Below are 22,102 nucleotides of genomic sequence, written 5' to 3' on the forward strand. Positions count from 1 at the left end.
ACTTTAACTATGATAGAGTTATTTTAGCCAGGCATCTTTTTAAAAATTGGAATTGTGAGTCACCTAGCCACTGCATTCCCCCCCCCCCCCCACCCTTCTTTGTATACTGGAATGCAAAAGCAGTTAGTGGTTTTCAAACTTTTCCATTAATGAAGTTCCTAGATCTAAATCATGTAGCTAAGACTTCCTGCCCTTCGCAAGCTCTGGTAATGTAGAGAAGTCCAGAAGTGTAATCAGAAAATCCCTTTTGGCTCCTCACCAGCCACCCATGGTGAATATGCCATAGGAAGAGATGCTAACATGAATTCAGATCTGGAACAGGAACAGTCTGAGACAATGCTGTTGTTTCCAAGCCTCGCTTGTAGACAGAAGAAGAAGATATTGGATTTATATCCCGCCCTCCACTCTGAAGAGTCTCAGAGCGGCTCACAATCTCCTTTACCTTCCTCCCCTACAACAGACACCCTGTGAGGTGGGTGGGGCTGGAGAGGGCTCTCACAGCAGCTGCCCATTCAAGGGCAACCTCTGCCAGAGCTATGGCTGACCCAAGGCCATGCTAGCAGGTGCAAGTGGAGGAGTAGGGAATCAAACCCGGTTCTCCCAGATAAGAGTCCGCACACTTAACCACTACACCAAACTGGCTCTCCTAACGGCTCACCAAACGGGCTGGCCCTAGACTGTCTAGGCAAGGCTAACTTCTGCCACCCACCCACCCCCGCACTGATAACATCACAAAGTCACATGAGGGTAGGCTTCCCAATCCCCAGGTCCCAGCGGGGGATCCCCCGTTTTCATAGGCTTCTCCCCGCCCCCAGCCAGCTGACCCGCGGGGGAAGCCCCACCCCCTATAATCACCATGTAGTTTTAGAGCTCCTGCAGGTCCGTTTTTAAAATATGTGCCTTTAAGGCTGAGCAGGAAACAGGAAGGGCTTCCGAGAAAGGCCCCTCCCTGTTTTGCTTTCGTTTTTAGATCAAGTAAAGTTCTGCAGGAAGAAGACCCAATAAGTATTTGTGTGTGTGAGAGAGGGAGGGGGCAGGGGATTCCCTGGTTTGGAGGCCCTTCCCTCCCTTTAGAAAGCATGGTGGGGAGGGAAATGTCTACTGGCCGCTCTATTATTCCCTATGGAGAACGATTCCCATAGGGAATAATGGGGAATTGATCTGCGGGTATTGGGGGCTCTGGGGGGGCCTATGTTTTGAGAGAGAGGCACCAAATTTTTATTATAGCATCTAGTGCCTCTCCCCAAAATACCCCCCAAGTTTCAAAACGATTGGACCAGGGGGTCCAATTCTATGAGCCTCAAAAGATGATGCCCCTATCCTTCATTATTTCCTCTGGAAGAAAGGCATTTAAAAGGTGTGCGGTCCCTTTAAATGTGATGGCCAGAACTCCCTTGGAGTTCAATTATGCTTGTCACACCCTTGTTCCTGGCTCCACCCCCAATGTCTCCTGGCTTCACCCCCAAAGTCTCCTGGCTCCGCCCCCAAAGTCCCCAGATATTTCTTGAATTGGACTTGGCAACCCTACATGAGGGGCAACCAATTTGGTGCCCCCCAAAGACTGGTGCCCTAGGCAACTGCCTAGTTTGCCTAGTGGGAGGGCCAGCCCTGCTTGTAGAGCAGTCAGGTGGACAACCTCATTTTCCTGCTGTCATCAGAGCATGGAACGTGAACTACGTGAGAGCCTGGTAGAAAGCTACAAGAGGTACAATAAGATAGATCCAGGTGGGGAGCCCTGTTGGTCTGACGCAGCAGAACAAAGGTTGAGTCCAGTGGCACCTTTAAGACCAACAAAGTTTTTATTTAGTCACTCCTAATTGGTATCAAATATGCATTTTGTGTTCTGTCATTAGCCTATCATCATTTTGTATCTTAATTCAATGCCCTGACATTACTTTGTTATTTGTATTGTCCAGGGCTTTTCTTATAGACAAAGCCCAGCAGGAACCTATTTGCATATTAGGCCACACACCCCTGATGTCACCATTGTTTTGCACAGGGCTTTTTTTGTACAAAAAGCCCAGATGAACTAATTTGGATATTAGGCCGCACCCCCTGACACCAAACCAACAGGAACTGTGTTCCTGTGAGTTCCTGCTCAAAAAAAGCTCTGGTATTGTCTTAGTAGTCTATGTGTTGTATAAGTTTAAATAAAGTTTTCTTTTTAAAAGTTTTATCTTGGGTATAAACTGTTGTGTGCATGCACACTTATAGCCAGAATTAAACTTGGTTGGCCTGAACTCAAACTTTGTTCAAGAAGTACAGCAAGGCAGATTTCAGCTCCAACTTTTACAAACATTTTCTTACGCTTTCCTAATGAGGATCTAGTTATAACAGATTGGAAATGCAGTAATTCGTCTTCATGGACATTACCTATCTCAGCTTCCTCGGTCTATTTTGTTAAATTGGCGGAGCTTTTGGCTGGAAGAAAAAAAAGACCTGCAAATATTTTAGTTCCCCATTCCCGAGCGCTAATTCTGAGCTTTAGAAAACCTGTGAAATTCCTATTGACATCATCAGAACCTCCCAAAATTTCTGAAAACCTCTTAACCGTTTTCCTAGCTGTAGCATGGTGGTGGGCAGAGCAAAGGGTGTCTCCCTCCACATGGGACAGGGAAGACACTGGGGGAAAGCTGCCATGGAATTTATTCCTTATACCACAATCAATGCACCTGTCAGTGTAGAGAGTAAAAGACATCAGATCCCTTCTCTTGAGGAGCTTAGGATCTAAAAGCCTCCCTCACTTGACTCACCAGGCTTTTAGAACTGGGAGAGCCAGTTTGACATAGAGGTTAAGAGTGTGGACTCTAATCTGGGAGAACTGGGATTGATTCCCCACTCCTCCACCTGCAGCTGCTGGGTGACCCTTTGTCAGCCACAAGTTCCCTCAGAACTTTCTCTCAAGAGCAGTTCTCTCAGCTCCACCTACCTCACACTGTGTCTGTTCTGGGGAGAGGAAGGCAAGGGGATTGTAGGCCACTCTGATACTCCGAGTGAAGGGCAGGGTTTAAATCCAATCTCTTCTATTTGGTAAAGGGTGCTTTTTGTTAATCAGGAGAGCCAGTTTGGTGTAGTGGTTAAGTGTGCGGACTCTTATCTGGGAGAACCGGGTTTGATTCCCCACTCCTCCACTTGCACCTGCTGGAATGGCCTTGGGTCAGCCATAGCTCTCGCTGAAGTTGTCCTTGAAAGGACAGCTGCTGTCAGAGCCCTCTCAGTCCCACCCACCTCACAGGGTATCTGTTGTGGGGGAAGAAGATATAGGAGATTGTAAACCACTGAGTCTGATTCAGAAAGAAGGGTGGGGTATAAATCTGCAGTCTTCTTCTTCTTCTTCCATCCATTGCATTTTTGGTTTACCCCATTGATTTATTCATTTGCATTTTTATGTTTAAATTTGTAGCCTCTCTCAGTTCTGTTAGGTTTGTTGTTCCTCTGCTGTATTGAATGGGATGCTGGATTAATTTTACCTGCTTTGTTTGCTGTAGTTTTGAGGTTTATTTTTTCTTTGAGGGTTTTTTTTAGGGGGCGGGGCTTCCAAAGAACCTCTGGCTTGAGGGATGGGATAGAAATATTTAAAATAAATAAGAGATTGAAGTGATATTGAGTTGGGGCCAAAGAGAAAGGATGGGCCGTCATTCTGGATACATGGGCTGAGGCTTTGCTTTAACCGAGGAAGGGACTGTAACCAAACCCTTCAGGAAAAAGGTCAGTTTGGGGTTCAGTCCTGTTCTACAGTCTTAGCCCTACAATGTGCACCTCACTTCAAAAGAACCCAAAGTGATGGAGACATGCCTAGGACAGGGGTGTCAAACATGCAGCCTATCAGGCCCACGAGCAACTCAATGTCATCTGCATCTGCTTCCTTCTCCCTCTCTTGCTTCCTTCTCGCTTTGTGGCTCGGTAGCTCTGCTGTGTGATTGAGAAAGCCTAGCAAAACAAGCTCTCCCTCCCCCCCTTCTTCCCCAAGAGAGGAGCCTCAACCAATGGAGAAAATAAAGACTTTGCTCTGTAGCTCTTGTGCAATTGAGCAAGCTTGGCAAAGCAAGCTGTTATGCAGAAGGAAGCAAGAGAGAGGGAGAAGGAAGCAGAAGACAGCCAGTTGCTTGGGGGCCTGATAGGAGCCCTCTGAGAACGATTTGGCCCCTGGGCCACATTTGACACCCGTTTTAGCTTTTCAGAAGGCAGCTATGTTAGTCTGCAGTAGAATAGTGGGATCTGAGTCTGGCAGAACCTTAGAGACAAGATTTTTTTTGGGGGGGGGAGGGAAAATCAGCTTTCTAGAATCAAAACTTCCTCCATCGAATATGTGTTCACAGGGAACCGTTTTATCTTTCTCTGTTGAACCTTAGACAAAGTGTCCCCCAACTGTTATAACCATGGGTCTCTTCACAAAGTCTGTATCCTAGTCTGTTCATGATTGAAACTAATGTTTAGATTTTAGACATGATTGAGATTCCAGTGTTTCAAGGTGGTTTCTCAAATGCAGTTCCTAACTCATTGTGTCAACCAGGGCAATCCAGACATCCGGACTGTAAGTGCTGTATTCCGTTACATCAAGAGAAACAAAACTGGATCCACACAGAAAAAGAGAGCACTGACAAGTTCAGACTGGCCTCTGAAACAGAGGAGTGGGGGCTTGGATTAGGAAAAGCTCACCAAAGAGGACTCTCAACAGCAGGCCTGTGTCCTGGGATTTGTACTCCTCCACTTGCACCTGCTGGAATGGCCTTGGGTTAGCCATAGCTATCTCAGGAGTTGTCCTCGAAAGGGCAGCTGCTGTGAGAGCCCTCTCAGCCCCACTCACCTCACAGGGTGTCTGTTGTGGGGGAAGAAGACATAGGAGATTGTAAGCCACTGATTCAGGGAAAAGGGCGGGGTACAAATCTGCAATTCTTCTTCTCCTCCCTAAAATCAAGGGCGAAGGTTTAGAACTTGCATCACAGGTGCACCAAAGGGTTCCAATCTCAATTTGTAAGAGGAAAATTATCCTAAGAGGCAAAAGGTACCGAAGTCTCGGAACCTGGCCAAGTAATAGCGTATTAATAACAAAGAGGCTGGCAGTGAGAGAAGAATTTTAAACTACTGCAAGCTGCACAGCTCTCCCCTTCCCCTTTCCTCTCTTGCTGTATGGCAGATCCATAACCATAAACAGCTATAACTTTTCTCAAGGCATGTTCACACCATATACGAACAATCTCTTTAAGAACACGTAATAACCTGCAAGACAAGCGGGACACCCTGCAACATAATCAAACGACTCATAAAATGAATAATAAAGATTAGCCAGGGTTTAGGGAAACGTCTTCTCTCCCTTCTTGGCCCCTTCTCTTCATGCGCTCCTTGGCTTACACAGCTATATTTTTCTTTCAGTTGTCTCCATGCCCTTTTGCACACAATCCCATACTAGAGTCAGCACAGGCGTCTCCTTGTGAAACCCAATTCCCTCCGTAGCTTAAAAATCCCTCCTCCAGGAGCTGATGCCTCTTGCACTCTACCAGCTGCTGGTGGAAAGTGCTGCCAGGTTGCAGCCAAATTACAACAGCTGTGCAGTGCCAAGAGACATACAGAGGTGGGGTGCCATTACTTGCCAGTTTGGTATAGTGGTTAAGTGCACGGACTCTTATCTGGGAGAACTGGGTTTGATTCCCCACTCCTCCACTTGCAGCTGCTGGAATGGCCTTGGGTCAGTCATAGCTCTTACAGGAATTGTCCTTGAAAGGGCAGCTTTTGTGAGAGCTCTCTCAGCCCCATCTACCTCACAGGGTGTCTATTGTGGGGGAGGAAGGTAAAAGGAGATTGTGACTGCTCTGAGCATGTGTTTCAGAGTATAGGGTGGGATATTATAATGATGATTTCTTCTTCCTCTTCTTTTCTTCTTCTTCTTCTCTCCTCCTCCTCCTCATTCTTCTGCCTCTGCATAGCAACCCTGGACTTCCTTGGTGTTCTTTTCTCCAGGTACTAACCAGGGCCGATGCTGCCTAACTACTGAGATCTGATGAGATCAAGCTAGCCTGGGCCATCCAGGTTAGGGAATCCACCTATTACCATCCTCCTAAATCTCTTTCCTTACTACTAAGCTGCAATACTAGTGAAACTTTTATTGGAAACAACCTCTTGGTGAAGCAAATGTGACTGACGTCCCAGTGAACACAATATAGATTACAGTTGGGCTACAGTCTCAGCAAGCACGAGCCATTTAATCTGGACTGAGCACCATGCGAAGGGCACTGCTGTTGCAACGGAATACGGACATTTGGCTCAGCACTGAAATTAACAAATATGAGGTCTTTCCAAAGCCATTGAGCTTTGAGCGCTGCACTCTGAAAACAAGACAACACCCTGGGCAGCGTAAACAGACTTTAATACACGAAGGAAGGGCTGGAATTATCAGTTCTCGAGGAAAGCCACGTAGTCAGTTAATCGGGCCAACTGCTGTTCGTTAGGAATAGGCGGCATGGGAGCAGGTTCTGAAAAGAAGGCACAAAACACGGTGGAGAATCAGCCAAGCTTCAAACAAGGGGAAAAGAAGAATCCAAGGAGCACCTACTCACTCATCACGTGCACACAAACACACACACGCAAAAACACAAGAGGCTGCCTCTTGCTTAGTCCAATCCGTATGCTATTATTGGATGACGACTCTCTAACCTGTGACATATTAGGTTATCAAAAGCCATCGGCGGATGTTCACAAAACAGAAAATGCTAATGCAAGCTGCCTATCTAGGGCAGCGGCCAGCTCTGCAAAACCTAGAGTATTAGTAAATGTTAAATCTGCAACAGGGGGAAATAAAAAAGAATTGGTGCTTGCTCATTATCTGAATCTCACAACCATTTTTTTAGCTGGGGTACAAGGGATGTATAGTCTGTCCCAGAGTATGTACTGGGGTCATTCTTTTTTTTAACTTTACAAATCCTACATTTCTAATGGGAGACGTAAAAAAGGTAAATGTGCAAGCACCAGTCATTTTCGACTCTGGGGTGACGTTGCTTTCACAATGTTTTCATGGCAGACTTTTTATGGGGTGGTTTGCCATTGCCTTCCCCAGTCATCTACACTTCCCCCCAGCAAGCTGGGGACTCATTATACCGACCTTGGAAGGATGGAAGGCTGAGTCAACCTGAGCCAGCTACCTGAAACCAGCTTCCACCGGGATCGAACTCAGGTCGTGAGCAGAGAGCTCGGACTGCAGTACTGCAGCTTTACCACTCTGCGCCACGGGGCTCTTCTAATGGGAGACGTACACCCATTTAATTCTGAGTTCTGAGAACAGAAGTGGCCAGATCTGCACAGGGAAAGTGTGAAACAGGGCCTCCGAGTGAAGGCAAGAGTTGGTTGTGTTATTCTGCACCCAGGCTGAGGGGCTGGGTCAGGAAAGGAAGGGTTGAAAGAGGATTCCATGGTGCATACACTCCCCCCCCCACCCCCAACATAAAGAGGCAACACACAGCACTCCCGAATCCTTACGTTCTCCCCCCCTCCTTTTGCATCTGAGCAATTTCTAATGTTGTGACGGAAGCTGTGCTTAATCTGGATTTCCAACCCCACCGCCCCTCCCCCCCCCAGCAGCAAGGTCTCCTATACCTGCTTGACACCTAAGATGGCTGACTTTTTAAAAGCACTGTTATTAAAAAATGGAAGAGAGAGGGGAATAGCTCAACATTTGGGAATCAACAAGAAGAGAATGAAGAGCTGCACCAATGAGAGCAGAGAGACGAAGGGAAAAACAGTGGTGCAGGGGGAAGACACTCTTATTCCAATATGTTAATAACAGCTTCCGAAAGTTGGTTTAGTGGGAGTATCGCTGCAAAGAAGTTAAATTCCACCCAAGTTTCAAGAAGGTTCAAGCAGCGAGCCCCAGAATTTCTTCAAATTTTCTTTGAAAAATAAAGGCATTGATTAAAAAGTTTCTGTTTAAGAGAAGAGTTAAGGAAATTAAATGCTCACTCATGTAACACAGCCTCCTGCTGTTGGTGCTCTGTAGCACCTGACATTCAGATACACTACTTCTAATAATGGACGTTCCATTTTAGACATAACAGAATATCGACATACATTCCAAAACAGGGCATTTTTTTGTAGCAGGGAGTCCTTTGCATATTAGGCCACACACCCCTGATGTAGCCAATCCTCCAAGAGCTTATAGTAGGCCCTGTAAGAAGAGCCCTGTAAGCTCATGGAAGATCGGCTACATCAGGGGTGTGCGGCCTAATATGCAAAGAAGTTCCTGCTACAAAAAAAGTCCTGTTCTAAAGCAACCAAGTAACTTTTAAAAGACATGTATTAATATTAAGAAAATTTCTGAAAAGGATGGGCAGGGCCTAGCCTGGTCTCTGCAGAATCACGATGATGATGTCGGCCGAAGCTCCCCGAGGAAGATGCTCGAGAACTAGAAAGCCAACACAAAGAAGGCCTTCCCTTTAGCAGCCACTCCCTGGGCATCCAAAATCAGGTGTCCTAGAAGCAGGGTCTTAGGAGAGCAACACTCACAGGCAGGGTCGTGTGGGAGAAGCAGGCCCTTTAGATAACTTTAAATCCAGCACCTCTAAGCAGACTGAAATCCAATACTGAATGCTGTAATCACTTTTGACAAGCCTCGATCGATAGCCTGGCCACTGCATTTTGGATCCAAAAAGGCAAGCTACTTGCTGTCTATATGCCACAAGACATTTACAATGAGCAGGGGTGGAATTCTAGCAGGAGCTTCTTTGCATATTAGGCCACACACCCCTGATGTAGCCAATCCTCCAGCAGCTTACAAAAAAGAGCCTTGTAAGCTCTTGGAGGATTGGCTACATCATGGGGTGTGGCCTAATATGCAAGTGAGCTCCTGCTAGACTCCCACCCTGTACACACCCCTGATGTACTTGTAGCCAGTCCTCTAGGAGCTCACAATGCTCTTTTTTGTAAGCTCTTGGAGGATTGGCTACATCAGGGGGTGTGACCTAATATTAAAGGAGCTCCTGCTAGAATCCCACCCCTGACAATGAGGCATCTCTGCTTACAAATTCCATGGTTTCTGGCACACTAAATGTTCTAAACCTCAGCTTTTCTCTTAAGCTGATCTTGTTTTGGACCCAGAATACATATAAAACAAGGTGGGGGAAAAATACATACCTGATAATGGGTGAAATCTGTTAAACGAAGGCTCTTGAGGACCTGAAACCCACACACACACAAAAGCCATTGGTAACCCATTCAAGTACCCCACTGCACAGTTCCTATATGATAACCCCAAACCTCACCGCCAATGAGTGCTTACGGGGCACCCCAGATTTTTGCTGTCTTTTGTACTGCTAAGTCTACGTTCCATGAGTGATTCTAAATGCTGCCAACATCACAAAAGTATTCCCTGTGCCTAAACTCGAGGATGGCATCCGTCACAACCGCCCTAGAGGCAGGAGAGTCAAATGAAAGGGAGGAATTCTGTAAAGAAGAGAAAATCTCAGGTGCTGTTTCACCCAAATATTTGAAGTATTAATTTAACCCTATGCAGAGCCAGAACGTAAGAAATGGAAGATTATTCATTCTGTTGGTCCCCAACCATTAGGGCTTATTTACTGTGCACCTCGGCCTCTTTTAAGGTGCACATCAAAAGCAGACATTTGCTACGCTTCTTTTTATAATAATTTTAAAACGTAGAAATGAGCATCTACACAGGCATTCCTTTGGATCAAGAGCTGTGTTAAGGAGTACAGACTGGCACACACCCAAAGCATTTCGTCCTCTGCCTACTTTAATGAAACTTTTTCAGGGCATCCAACTGTAATTTCTGCTGCAGAATTACCATGCTTTTATTCCACACTGAATGGCTATAGGTTCCTTTGTTCCGGCACCAGGATCACCAAAAGAAAATCCTGCCAAGAAAGTGCCAAAAGAGCAGCATGCTGGCCGAGAACCATCTCTCGCCTAGGATCAGCCCCAATGCCAAAACACAAATGGTCACTCCAAAATGTTGCCACAGCTAAGGACTGGCTGGAAGAAGATGCAACACTCCCCCCCACCCTTTCCCAGGGCATCTGAGCTGGTCTGGCAACATACAGGCTGCAGCATACAGCCAATCTACGGCCAGTTCCAAACCCTAGGAGAGGGAAAAATGCTCATTTCAACTGATGCAAAAACACTGAGCCAAGATCGAATCAGGGAGGAGGGGCGCATCTCAAAATGGCAACCACAGTAAGTTCTGAGTACTCTTTATTTGATTCAGGCGTGTCGTTTAAGGTCACCGAAAAAACATGTTTGGACGAGCCTTCGCTGCCAAGAAGGGAGAGAGGTTAAAGCACATCCTGTTTACTTTCGCCTAAAAGGTTGACATTCCCAACGGCCCGCTTAATTAAAGCTGCCTGTGCCCGCAATGGAGAAGCAGCGGCTCACGGCTCTGACATCCTGTATACTGAGCACCCTCTACTGTTTTCTCCCCAAAGCTGGAATGGAATATGGCTTGGCAAATGGTAAAGAGGGGGAGGACACCATAAGACCTCTACAAAGGCCCTCAAAATAAAAGCAAGAGCGCCACCTACCTGGTTTTTTCGGCATAACCATGCGAGTGGAGGAGTCTGCTTGCCACCCCTGTTCAAGGACACCTAAAACAATTGAATAGAGTTGATTATGATGGTGCCACGCAGATCCTCAGATAATTAAAAAGCTCCTCATCTCAATCTAGAGCAAAAGGTGAGCAACAGGAAAGCCTAGTATTTTTTTCTTCTAAGCACGTTCCCTACTAACAACAAGCTCTCCTGTTTGACAGCGCCACGGTCATTCTTCCTTTGGCCATGAAACGAACTACTAGCAAGCCAAGGACCAAAGATGTGCCGTGGGCTGATGCACCGCTGGTTGTAGCAAGGATACAGCTGCTGTCTTTGTTTGTGCTTATGTCTCATTTGTTAAAGGTAAAGAAACAGAAAAGCAATGAAAACAGAACGGCACGAGGGTGAGAAAGAGTCAAGAGAAGCTGGAAAAAACCCAAATGCAGTTATTTTATTTTATTTTTTTTAAATAGCAAGTTGAGGTTAAATGTAGATTCTCATCAGAAAAGGGTGAAGATCTCCAGGGAATATTTTTTTGTAGTCTGGTACTCTTAGATAAGAAAGATATGCAGAAAGTACTGCTCGCCCATTTCAGTTCTTTAGGTTTTCATTTATACAGTTTTAATCAGACAAGGTAACATAAAACCTTGGTGTGAATCCCCCCCCCCCCCAAGCTCTTTTAATATTGGTTTAAAGGCCCAAAGACAAGACTATTGGGTTCTAAACCTCTGCAGCGAAATAACTCTTCCCAACATTTGAATCCAAATTCCTCCATTCTTGGCCTCTCCTACTGGCACAGCCAGCCCTTCCACTAGGCAAATTATCTGCCTAGGGCGCTGGGCTGGAGGCACTGAATTGAGCGCTCCCTCGCTACTGGTGCCCTAGGCAAATGCCCTGGTTGCACAGCGGCCAGTTGGTTTTGCTCCACCTCCCTTCCAATCGGAAGGGAAGCGGAGCGAAGCCAGTGGCTACACAGTGGCCGACTAAAAGGGAGGCGGAGTGAAGCCAGCTGGCTGGATGGCTTGCGCTCCTTCGCCTCCCTTGCTAGGTGTCCTCCCCGCCCTACTTGGGAGGGCAGCACTTCAGGGTGGCGCCACAGAGGGTGGGTGGGTGGGGGTCTGCCTAGTGGTAGCCCTGGCGTTATTGTCAGCAGACAACCCCCATCAGCACTGCTTAGAAGGTTCCATCAGAGAGCTGCCACTAAGGCAATGCTGCATGTTGGTTTCCCATCACCACTTTAATTTTTAACTGGTTTTACACGGTTAAATGTGATACTGTTTCATCGTCACAATTTATGTGACCTTGTAACCCACCCTGAGCCTGCTTAAAGGGAGGGCGGAATATAAATGGAATAGAATAAAAGAAAACAACACCTCCAAAGAAGACAACGTAATAGCAAATAATCGCACGCAAGCATGTGTTCTCACATACCTGGGTAAAATACCTGGGAAGCGCACTGCAATTAGAATTATGCACAGGGAATGGATCAGATTTTATGCTTGTACTAGCGGATGGGGATATTCCTTACACTGCACATCCCAAACAACCGTCCAAAGATACATTCAAAACCAGGGGTGGCCAAACCTGCTTAACATAAGAGCCGCATAGAATAAGCGTCAGATGTTTGAGAGCCACATGAACATCGGATGAGGGAGGGAGGAGAGAGGGAATGAAAGAAAGCTGGCTGATGGGGGGGGGGGGGGCTTGAAGAGCCTCACCATATGTGTGGAAGAGCCACGTGTGGCTCCCAAACCAAAGTTTGACCATCTGTGTTCAAAACAAATCTGGCTACGGAACTTTGCTGGCCATATTAAGACTGCTGCAGCACTAGGCCAGGATCTTTTCCAGCCACATATGCAAAACCCAGGCCATGGAGCTGGGAAGGGCAGCTCATGACAACGGAAGATCTGGCCTACTGGCCACTGCATATAACAGAGCACTAGCAGGTCTCCCTTTTCACCATCTTCCCCAGTACCTTTCACGGCTTCTTCCACAGGAAGCCCAACGAAGGCTGCAAAGTCATCTGCACTTATCGAAGTGTATGCCTGAGAGACCAGTCCAAATGCTCGCCGCCTGGTCGCATCTGTTAAAGAGGGGAAATTATGGAAAATAGCAACAAAGCACAGATGAGAAGATACCCGGTGGTGTGACGGGCAGCAGGAGTCAAATCCCCATAAAGCCTTGAAGCACATGACAAAAGTCAGAGCACTGTCCAACTAGGCCACAAAAGAGAATGTCAGAAACTGTGCTGGTTTAAGGGCCCACAACCCAAACCTTTTAAGCATAGGAACCTGTTGGGCTCTCCCACCATCAGAAAGGGCTAAAGGCTTTGATCCTACACAGAATTACAGATGCGTGAGGTTTTGCCAAGTAACACTCAGATAGACTTCTATTTTTGAAAGTGTAGGTGAAGCTTTATTGATCAATTATTAGTTCAGATCTTTCCCTACAGTGGTCTTGCCAGGAGTGAAACTAAAACCTACAAACAGCATTAAGTAATTTCAGAAGAGCATGGGCTTTCCCCCTCCCCCTGAACTTCAAAGAGAGAATTCTTTATGCAGCAATTCACAGTGCACTCATCTCCTTATCTCCAGAGACATGGAGGACATTCCTAGTCTTTGCCTCCAGATGGTGTAAAGGATGGAGCGAGGGCAGCACTGCATTCCCAAGCAGCTACTAAGGGCCTCAATGTGAAAGACAAAACAGCCTTACACAAACTACAAACAGTGTTAGTTAGGATGTATGTAAAACCATCCAAGAAGAAAAATAACACAACAGGAAACATACTATGGATCCTGACAAGATGCACATCACAAACAAAAATGGTAAAAATTATAATATTAGCAGCACTGTTTCATGCTGTAATGTAAAGATATCCACATGACAACTGAATGAGCATTACCCTGAAATAACATTCTCTGCATCGGGGGTGGAATTCTAGCAGAAGCTCCTTTGCATATTAGGCTACACATCCCTGATGTAGCCAATCTTCCAAGAGCTTACAAGGCTCATTTATGTAAGCTCTTGAAGGATTGGCTACATCAGGGGTGTGTGGTCTAATATGCAAAAGAGCTCCTCCTAGAATTCTACCCCTGCTCTCCATAATCAAGGAGCAAACAGTGACAGAGGCCAACCAGTGGAAGAACAATTAAGTTGAATACATTATAGTATAGGGGAGGAGATCTGAGTCAGGGTGAATGGTGAGACCTATTAGAGCTGGTTTTACTTTGTGTCAAGCATGGTAATATTTAGTTTTAGGGCCCTCCATAAAGCTGGTCTGTAAAACATCATGGAAAGTCGGCGTAGCATGGCTCTGTTATTCCTTCCCCACCCCCCTTCTTGCTTTATTGCTTTGTGTAGTAGGATAGTGAGAAACAAAACTAGTAGTGAGAGGAGAAGAAGTAACACCTTCCCATACATTCCTACATGGGATGGCCTGCCACTGCCAGCTGCCGTGTCAAAACCTTGGATTTCCAAGTATTTCCCATCCAAATAACAATTTAGGGCCGACCCTTCTTAGCGTCTGAGATCTGACTAGCCCTGGGCTATCCAGGTTTTGGGGGGTATTATTGTATTATTGTATCTTCTATGTTTAAGCTATGACTTGTAAACTTCCACTGAGCCACAAGCAAAAGCGAGATATATATTTTTGAATAAATAAATAAAATATAAATCAGTGAATCTGCAAACAAGTGTGCTGCCCATAAATTGCTGGATGGCCATCTGACAGCAATGTGGAACCTGTGAAGTTAGGGGGAAAGTATTTGCGAGTTTCCTGCATTGTGCAGGGCGTTGGACTAGGTGACCCTGGAGGACCCTTCCAACTCTATGATTTTATATAAGGCTGTGGTGCAACATGGTTGGGAGTTTACTAGGCAAAGATAGCCTCACAAAACAATGCTGTTAAAACTGCAAACTCAACAACTGTCCTTCCTCCCCGTCCACTGCCTCAGATGTAGAGCTTACCAGACCTTCCAAGGCCATGGTCGGCTGTGAAACGCACCATTCCCAAACAGTGTCTACCGCACAATGAAATGCTACCAGACCACCAAATGACTCTTATCCAGCTCTGCGAGATTACTAGGGAAATGAGCTCAAAGCAAAATTACCTGGCCCTAGCAGTGAATGAGAAAGAAATTAAAAATGGAGTCAGGTAGGGAAATACCTTGCCCCACTTTTCTTAGCTAAGTTTTGCATGTAACCTTGTATTCCCATGCTTGTTGGGCTTGCAAATTACTGTGGTTTGTATGTCCCATTTTGAAATTCCTTTGGACCTTGTTTTTCTTTTCTGTTATGCCAATAAAGGTTATGTCTGTCTGTCAGATTACTAGGGAAATGAGCTCAAAGCAAAATTACCAGGCAACAGAGGAGTAGCAGTAATAACTGTTTATTGCATGCAACCCAAGCCTATTACAAAGTTGGTCTAAAAAAATTACATAAAATGCCAGGTAAGAATGCACGGAGCCCTGTTCTAGACGGCCCAGGCTAGCCCAATATTGTCAGTTCTCAGGAGCTGAGCAGGATCAGCTCTGATTACCACTTGGACGGGAGACCACCAGTGAAGTCGAGGGTCGCTATGCAGAGGCAGGCAATGGCAAACCATCTCTGAATGTCTCTGGCCTTGGAAACTCCTTGAGGAGTCTCCATAAGTTGGCCACAATCTGATGACACTTTACAAACATACACACACAAAGGGATTTTTTGTAGCAGGCCACACACCCCTGATGCAGCCTATCCTCCAAGAGCTTACAGGGCGTACCGTAAGCTCCAAGAGAACTAGCTACATTAGGGGTGTGTGGCCTAATATGCAAAGGAGTACCTGCTATAAAAAAAAGCCCCACACACACTCACTCAAACACACACACAGAGGAGTATACAGAATTGCAACATCCAAGAACGCTCTGCAGTTATGGAACCTAATTCCTGCAGGAATTGCATGTTCTGATTTAGTATAACGATGATACATCAAATCACCTTTGAAAGTCCCAAGCTTCAATCAAACATCATCCAAAAGAGTCAAAGCCTGGCGACAGCAACATGACCCAAGCACATCAAATTGTTATGGGAGACCATTTATGAGGTACAAAAAAGAAAGGCTGGGCACCTATAGCCCATGCAAACAGGCAAATTCTTTATCCCAAAAAATCTGCTGTTCATACAAAGTCCTTTCCTCACAGGCAAGGCTTCTGAATGTAGAGGGCACCCATTTTAAGTTTTGTGCTTCCATTAGCTAAATGCACGCCACAAACATGGCACTCTGATATGAATATTCCCCCTGCAGCATCAAATTACTTTGCCTCAACCATGGTGTCATGAAAGTGTGGTAATCCCTGCTAGTGCCTACGCTTGTTGTCATAGAAGAGAGTGTGTGACCAGAGTCCTGGGACAACAGCTGTACCTCTCAGCGCCTCCATGATCGGCTGAATTGTCTCAGACCACTGGTGAGCACCAATCGTCGTATAAATCCCAGGGAAGTCTCTTTGCCAGATTCTCTGCCCTACGGACCAAATTGCACCAAGTTCAGGATTTGCCTGCAAAGAAAGATAAAGAAGGTGTGTGTGTGTGGGGGGGGGGAATCAAAACAGAACCATGTGCTCCTTTGTGGGAAATTAGACAAAATAAAAAGGTATAAAATAGGACCTGAAAAGGAAATAATCCACTCTAGGCCTTACAAACCAGCTCAAAAGGGGCTATTTTTATGATGTAACCCACCCTGAGCCTATCCTATGGGAAGGGCAGACTAAAAATCGAATACATTTTTGGAATTACTAGACAGTTCCCCATAAAGAGGAGGGTCACTGCATAGAAAACCCAATCACTACTAAATGAACCTTGCATTCTGCAAACACAAATTACTTCCTACTTTAGAGAGCTCTCCCATCCCCTAACCCAAGCCTTAATCAAGCACATATACCTTTAACAAAAAAACCCAGTACTTTTCATGTCCTTTAAAAAGAGCTCAATCAACACCCTACAGAAATAAAAAAAAAGTCAACATTTTCTCTCAGAGAAAGCGTTAAATGTATGTGTTGCCAATAATATGTGCTTGCATTTATCCAGCTTTTCACTTCATCCACAAAATTTACTTGGTTTCTGTGCATTAGCATGATTAGGTATTTGCCATAGCTCATGGGGAGGGACGGTGACTCAGTGGTAGAGCATCTGCTTGGTAAGCAGAAGGTCCCAGGTTCAATCCCTGGTATCTCCAACTAAAAAGGGTCCAGGCAAGTAGGTGTGAAAAACCTCAGCTTGAGACCCTGGAGAGCCGCTGGCAGTCTGAGTAGACAATACTGACTTTGATGGACCAAGGGTCTGATTCAGTATAAGGCAGCTTCATATGTATTTTGTTTGTTCATTCTTTAATCACTGCGCTTCAAGAAACCAAGGCAACCTGTTCCACTGGAAACTCTGAGCCTGGGAATTCCTAATGGCAAAGTGTGACTCAGTGGGGTGCTGAAGGGCCTGAATTAACATCCTGCACTCTATACTCCTCACACCAGGAAGGTCACAGGCAGATACAGGCAGCAACTTCAGTCATTCCAAGAGAGGAAACAACCACAGCTAAAAAATTTACCACTCACATTGCAGAAAAATTGCTGAAACATCACTGATACCAAGTAAATAATAGTCCCCAAATGTCTTAGCAAAAGGGAGACTGCCTGTACATTACAGTGGGAAATTATTTTTCTATGTATCTAAGTTAATTATTTCTCCAGTGCTGAAAAATAATTTTAAACAAATGTAATCGCAGTTTTAAAGAGATCAAGAAACAATGATGGTGATTACAGTAATCTACAGTGGATTGCCTGTGGTTAGCATGGGCTCCTTAGCACATAGATTAGATTAGATCAGCAAGCCTGCTGGCCTTTTTGCAAGATCATTTGATTTCATTAGATCATGCATGGCTCTTCAGTCACTGCAAGAGGTCCTTCCTGTGTTCGCTAAGTGACTTGTTACGCATTTTCTAATGCGGGCTTTAGAGATCTGGTTTCCCATTATTATTATTTATTTTATTTATCAGATTTATATCCTGCTCCCTCTTCCCTGAATGGGACTTCTGGCAACTAACAAGACACCCAATAAAACAAGACACAAGATACAAGCATAAAAATATAAAACAATTAAAAATCAAAATCCAAGTTAAAATCTATCCACTATCAAATACCAGGGCAGGATGCGTGGATGGTAAGGACACAGCTGGAGCATTATTTACCAGCTGCCTGGCAGATCACAATAATCCAAAGGCCACCTGAAAATGAGTGGCCTTGCATTCCCTCCTGCACCTATGGAGGTCTTGCAAGGCACGCACCTCTTCAGGCAGCTGGTTCCACAGGACGGGGGCCACCACCAAGAAGGCTCTCACTCTTGTTGACACAAGGCGGACAGTTCATGGGACCAGAGACCTTCAATAAATTTTGAGATGACAACTGGACAAGACAGAGAGGATCATGCCAGGAGAGGCATCCCTGAAGGTATGAAGGTCCCAGGGCATTTAGGGCATTAAAGGTAAGTACCAACCCTTTCAATTGGCACTAGAAACTAAGTAGCACCAAAAAGTAATTATAGCGACCAGAAAAATGCAACCAACCAATGCCATAATAGTCCAAATCCACAATAGTCCTACCCACCCTCATAGTCTATGAGGATCCTCATAGTCTATGAGGAGCAAGAGTATCAGCAATTGGACGAGTCCGCCTCAAGAACATTTAGTGTGACTCCTGCAATTTATCGTGGCCTGAATATATGCTTGGAAATTTCTTCCTTGACCAATAAAATGTCTTTCCAATCCTTGCCAAACAAAAACTACGAATGGAGAAGGGGAGGACAGTTTTGTAAGCCACTCTGGATCCCCACTGGGGAGAGAAACAAGGTTTTCAATAAATGAAATAATTCCTGATAGTTTATAACTCAGGAGCTATGCAGTTCAGAATGGAACACACATCTGATGCACAAGCAGCTTGCCATATATGACAGCTGCACTCAAAAAAGGTCCCCACTCATTGTTTATCTACGTTTCTAGGAACTTCAATCCAAAGAGAACACCACATTTTCAACACTTTTAAATAACCTTAAACCAATGATTCTATAAAAACACAATGCAGCAGAATTCCATCAATCATTCTTGGAAATGCAGGACAATTCCCCCCATCTCATGGGAAAAAACCAACCCCTAATCCTCTTTGTGATCTCTTGTTCCCCAGGAGGAGTATCTGGGGGGCATTTGGGGCAGTAGAAGTAGGGAGGAAAGCATCACGCTCTGCTAGCAGAAATCTTTCTCGTGACAATAATTCTCAGTGAGGTCCAAGTCAATATTATATCCTAAGTAACCTCCACAGAAAGGGACCTTCTGCTCAGACACCTGCAAAAGCTTTTAAAAGGAAGGAAGCTTTTAGGTACCAACTCTGAACGAGAACTACATTTCTCCCCATTTTCACACTGTACTTACAGGCTTAACAGCAGCAGGGATCCTTTTCCAGAGATACCGTGCATTATTCCTAATAAAAATAAAATGTCCACGGAAAACAATTTGAGAAATGATACAACCTATAAACCAAACACTACTGAAATGGTAGAAAAAGAGATAGAACACATTTGGTTAAAGACGAGTAAAACTCATCATTACAAAAGTGCAATAGTTACGGAACTACAGATGTACAATTCAACAACAGAATCAAGAGTCAAGACCTTAATTTTTTTTTTTAACAAGAAAAATATTTCTTATCCAGTAATGAGGTAGCAACAATATAGCAATCACTCACTGGTAATTATAAAAGAGTTCTGAATTTTGGTAATCCAGTGCAATAACTGGAAGACTTTCTCTGGCCGTTTTCCCACTTACCTTACCCCGGAGCGACGTCCCTCTTCACTGTGCTGCGTCTGCGCGGATTTCGCACAAACTGCTGCGCAGCACCAGGAAGAGCCGCGTAGTCCCGGGGCTTTTGTGTTGCAAATGTAAACCGCCAAAAAGCAGGTTTACATTTGCGACGCAAAAACCCCGGGACTACGCGGCTCTTCCTGGTGCTGCGCAGCAGTTTGTGCGAAATCCGCGCAGACGCAGCACGGTGAAGAGGGACGTTGCTGCGGGGTAAGGTAAGTGGGAAAACGGCCTCTGTGTTCTTAACACAAGCTGTCAACCAGTGAACTGTGCAAACAGCTTCAAGAACTCTATGTTGTATTACAGGTGGTTTTAAAACACCCAGTACTGATCAGTAAGTAGGAATGACAGCACAGGATAGAGTTCATAAAGGAAGGAAAAGTTGTCAATTTGGCTGGAACTGAGAGTTCCCACAGAGATGGCTAACGACGGAAAAACTGTAAGAAACAATGCCATACAGATACCCATGTGATAATCAACAAAACTTCAGGGGCTTACAGAATTTTGGGAAGCAGAAGGGGACATTCTAGACAGCTATGTTTCTCCTCTTTCACTGGCTTCTGACAGTGAGTAAAAAATGAAAAATTATTTTATCCTCCTATAAATCCTGAGAATATAATTCCTGATCCTCCAATTACCCCCCAGGTCCTTCAAAACGTGGGGCACAGTGATCAGAAGTCAAACCAAACATTAAGAATTTGACTCACTGAACCTATGTCCGAAATCTGTGCACTGTATCTATAAACATAAAGCATAAAGATGCCTTGTCTGGAGTTTGCTGGCAGGGGAAAGGAGAGCATTTGATTATATTATTGCACACTTGGGTGGATGATAGTCTACAGTTAAATACTTCTTAGCATCGATTCTTTCAACCAAGTCACCCAGGCAGTCTATAGGTCTTCTATAGGTCTTCTCATTTCACACACATTCTCCAGCTGGCAGCTTGGAGAATGCATTTAAAGTTGCTTTCTTTCCTCCTCCCTCTCTCCATTTATTTGCCTTACTTCCTTTCTTGCAGCTCTCAAACCTCTGACATTTATTCCACATGGTTCTCACGTTAAACAAATTTGGCTACCCCTGTACTAAAGTCTCCAAAAGGCAAATAAGAGCTGGCAAACTGCTGTCCTTATTTTCAGGTATATCAAAACAAAATCCTCCTTACTTACATGTCATTATGCAAAAGGTACAAAGCGAGGAGCTGGGCGTAGACGGGTGGCGTTGCTATCCCTCCTGGCGCCTGGCGGGGGGAGGAAACAAGGGGATTTGTTTATATCCTGATTCCACACAGAACCAAGAAACCCACGCTGTCCCCTCACCCCCAAGCCAAGCTCCCACATGCACTCATTTGGGTGACTTATGAAGCTGAATGAGCTTCAGATGGGCTACTGGAAAACAAAGTTCCCTCTAAGCTGTGGAGTCTTGTGAGCAAAAATTTCACTTTATGAGCTACTGGCATTCAAGTTGTGAGCTCCTGAATAATTAGTTTGCTCCGGGGCCATTTTTCCTGAGATTGGACAAAAAATTTGAGCTGGAGGCTAAAAAATTCTGAGCTAGCTCACACTAACTCAGCTTAGAGAGAACACTGCTTGAAACCGATACTCTCTCTAAGTTGTGGAGCAAAAACTCTGCTTTGTGAGCTACTGGCACTAAAGTTGTGAGATGCTGCATATATTAGTTTGCTTTGGGGGCGTTTTTCCTGAGCTGAGACCAAAATGTGTCAGCTGGAGGCTAAAAAATTGTGAGCTAGCTCACACTAACTCAGCTTAGAGAGAACACTGCTTGAGACCGATACTCTCTCTAAGTTGTGGAGTCTTGTGAGCAAAAACTCTGCTTTGTGAGCTACTGGCCCTAAAGTTGTGAGCTGCTACATATATTAGTTTGCTTTGGGGGCGTTTTTCCTGAGCTGAGACCAAAATGTGTGAGCTGGAGGCTAAAAAATTGTGAGCTAGCTCACACTAGCTCAGCTTAGAGGGAACACTGCTGGAGAGAGGAGCCCCGAGGAAGCGCGGCCACTGAAGGAGAGAGCCAACAGAGACGCGGGTCCAGTGCACACGAGACGAGAAAGTCACGCGCCAGCTCCGCGGGCGCCTCTCCTTTCCCTTTCCCCTTCCTCCGCCGGCACCTCCAGCTCCTGCGTCTCGCACTGCTCCAGCAGCTTCCGGTGGGCGTGGGCGCTGCTCCCCGCCGCCATCACCGCCACCGGCATCTTCGCCCCGCTCTCGCCTCCCCGAACGAGGCAGGGGGCTCGCGGACACCCAATCCGGCGCGCGGGTGACGTACTTCCGGCGCTCCAGTCAGGTAGGCCATAGAGAGGGACGCTCCTGGAGAGACCTGGTGGCCTCCATTGGAGGAAGTGTCTTCCCGGGGTGAGGCGTCATTCGACGCTGCCACCCCTGCAGTGTTGGCCAGGGCAGGATCCTAAATCTCGGAGATGTGACCCCCGCCTCCCTTGATACATAAAATGTAGAACAAGGCGAACAAAGTCATTTTTGGGGCAGAATTTAAAATCTAAATATAAAAAGTTATGATATTTTTTTTAAAAAAATTAAAATGACAAGAGATCACTTTTACAGAGGGACTAAGATTGCTGGGCGACTCCAACTGTAGTCTGTTGTGCTGTTTATTGCATTATTGTTATCCACAGTTGCCAACCTCTGGGTCAGGGGTGGCCAAACTGTAGCTCGGGAGCCACATGTGG

General features: G+C 45.5%; 1 protein-coding gene across 1 annotated transcript; it reads right to left on the reverse strand.

Moving 5' to 3' along the window:
- Positions 1 to 6,348: 6,348 nt before the first annotated feature.
- COPS8 (COP9 signalosome subunit 8) lies at positions 6,349 to 21,709 on the reverse strand. Its single transcript, XM_060232407.1, has 8 exons — positions 21,527 to 21,709; positions 20,571 to 20,641; positions 18,976 to 19,024; positions 15,928 to 16,060; positions 12,505 to 12,612; positions 10,524 to 10,586; positions 9,121 to 9,162; positions 6,349 to 6,470 (listed from the first exon to the last, which is right to left on the reverse strand). The coding sequence occupies exons 1-8, from the start codon at positions 21,608 to 21,610 to the stop codon at positions 6,391 to 6,393; spliced, it is 630 nt and encodes a 209-aa protein (XP_060088390.1). The 5' UTR covers positions 21,611 to 21,709; the 3' UTR covers positions 6,349 to 6,390.
- Positions 21,710 to 22,102: the final 393 nt, after the last annotated feature.

The sequence above is a fragment of the Heteronotia binoei genome, chromosome 1 (genome assembly GCF_032191835.1).
Source record: "Heteronotia binoei isolate CCM8104 ecotype False Entrance Well chromosome 1, APGP_CSIRO_Hbin_v1, whole genome shotgun sequence".
Lineage (NCBI taxonomy): Eukaryota > Metazoa > Chordata > Lepidosauria > Squamata > Gekkonidae > Heteronotia > Heteronotia binoei.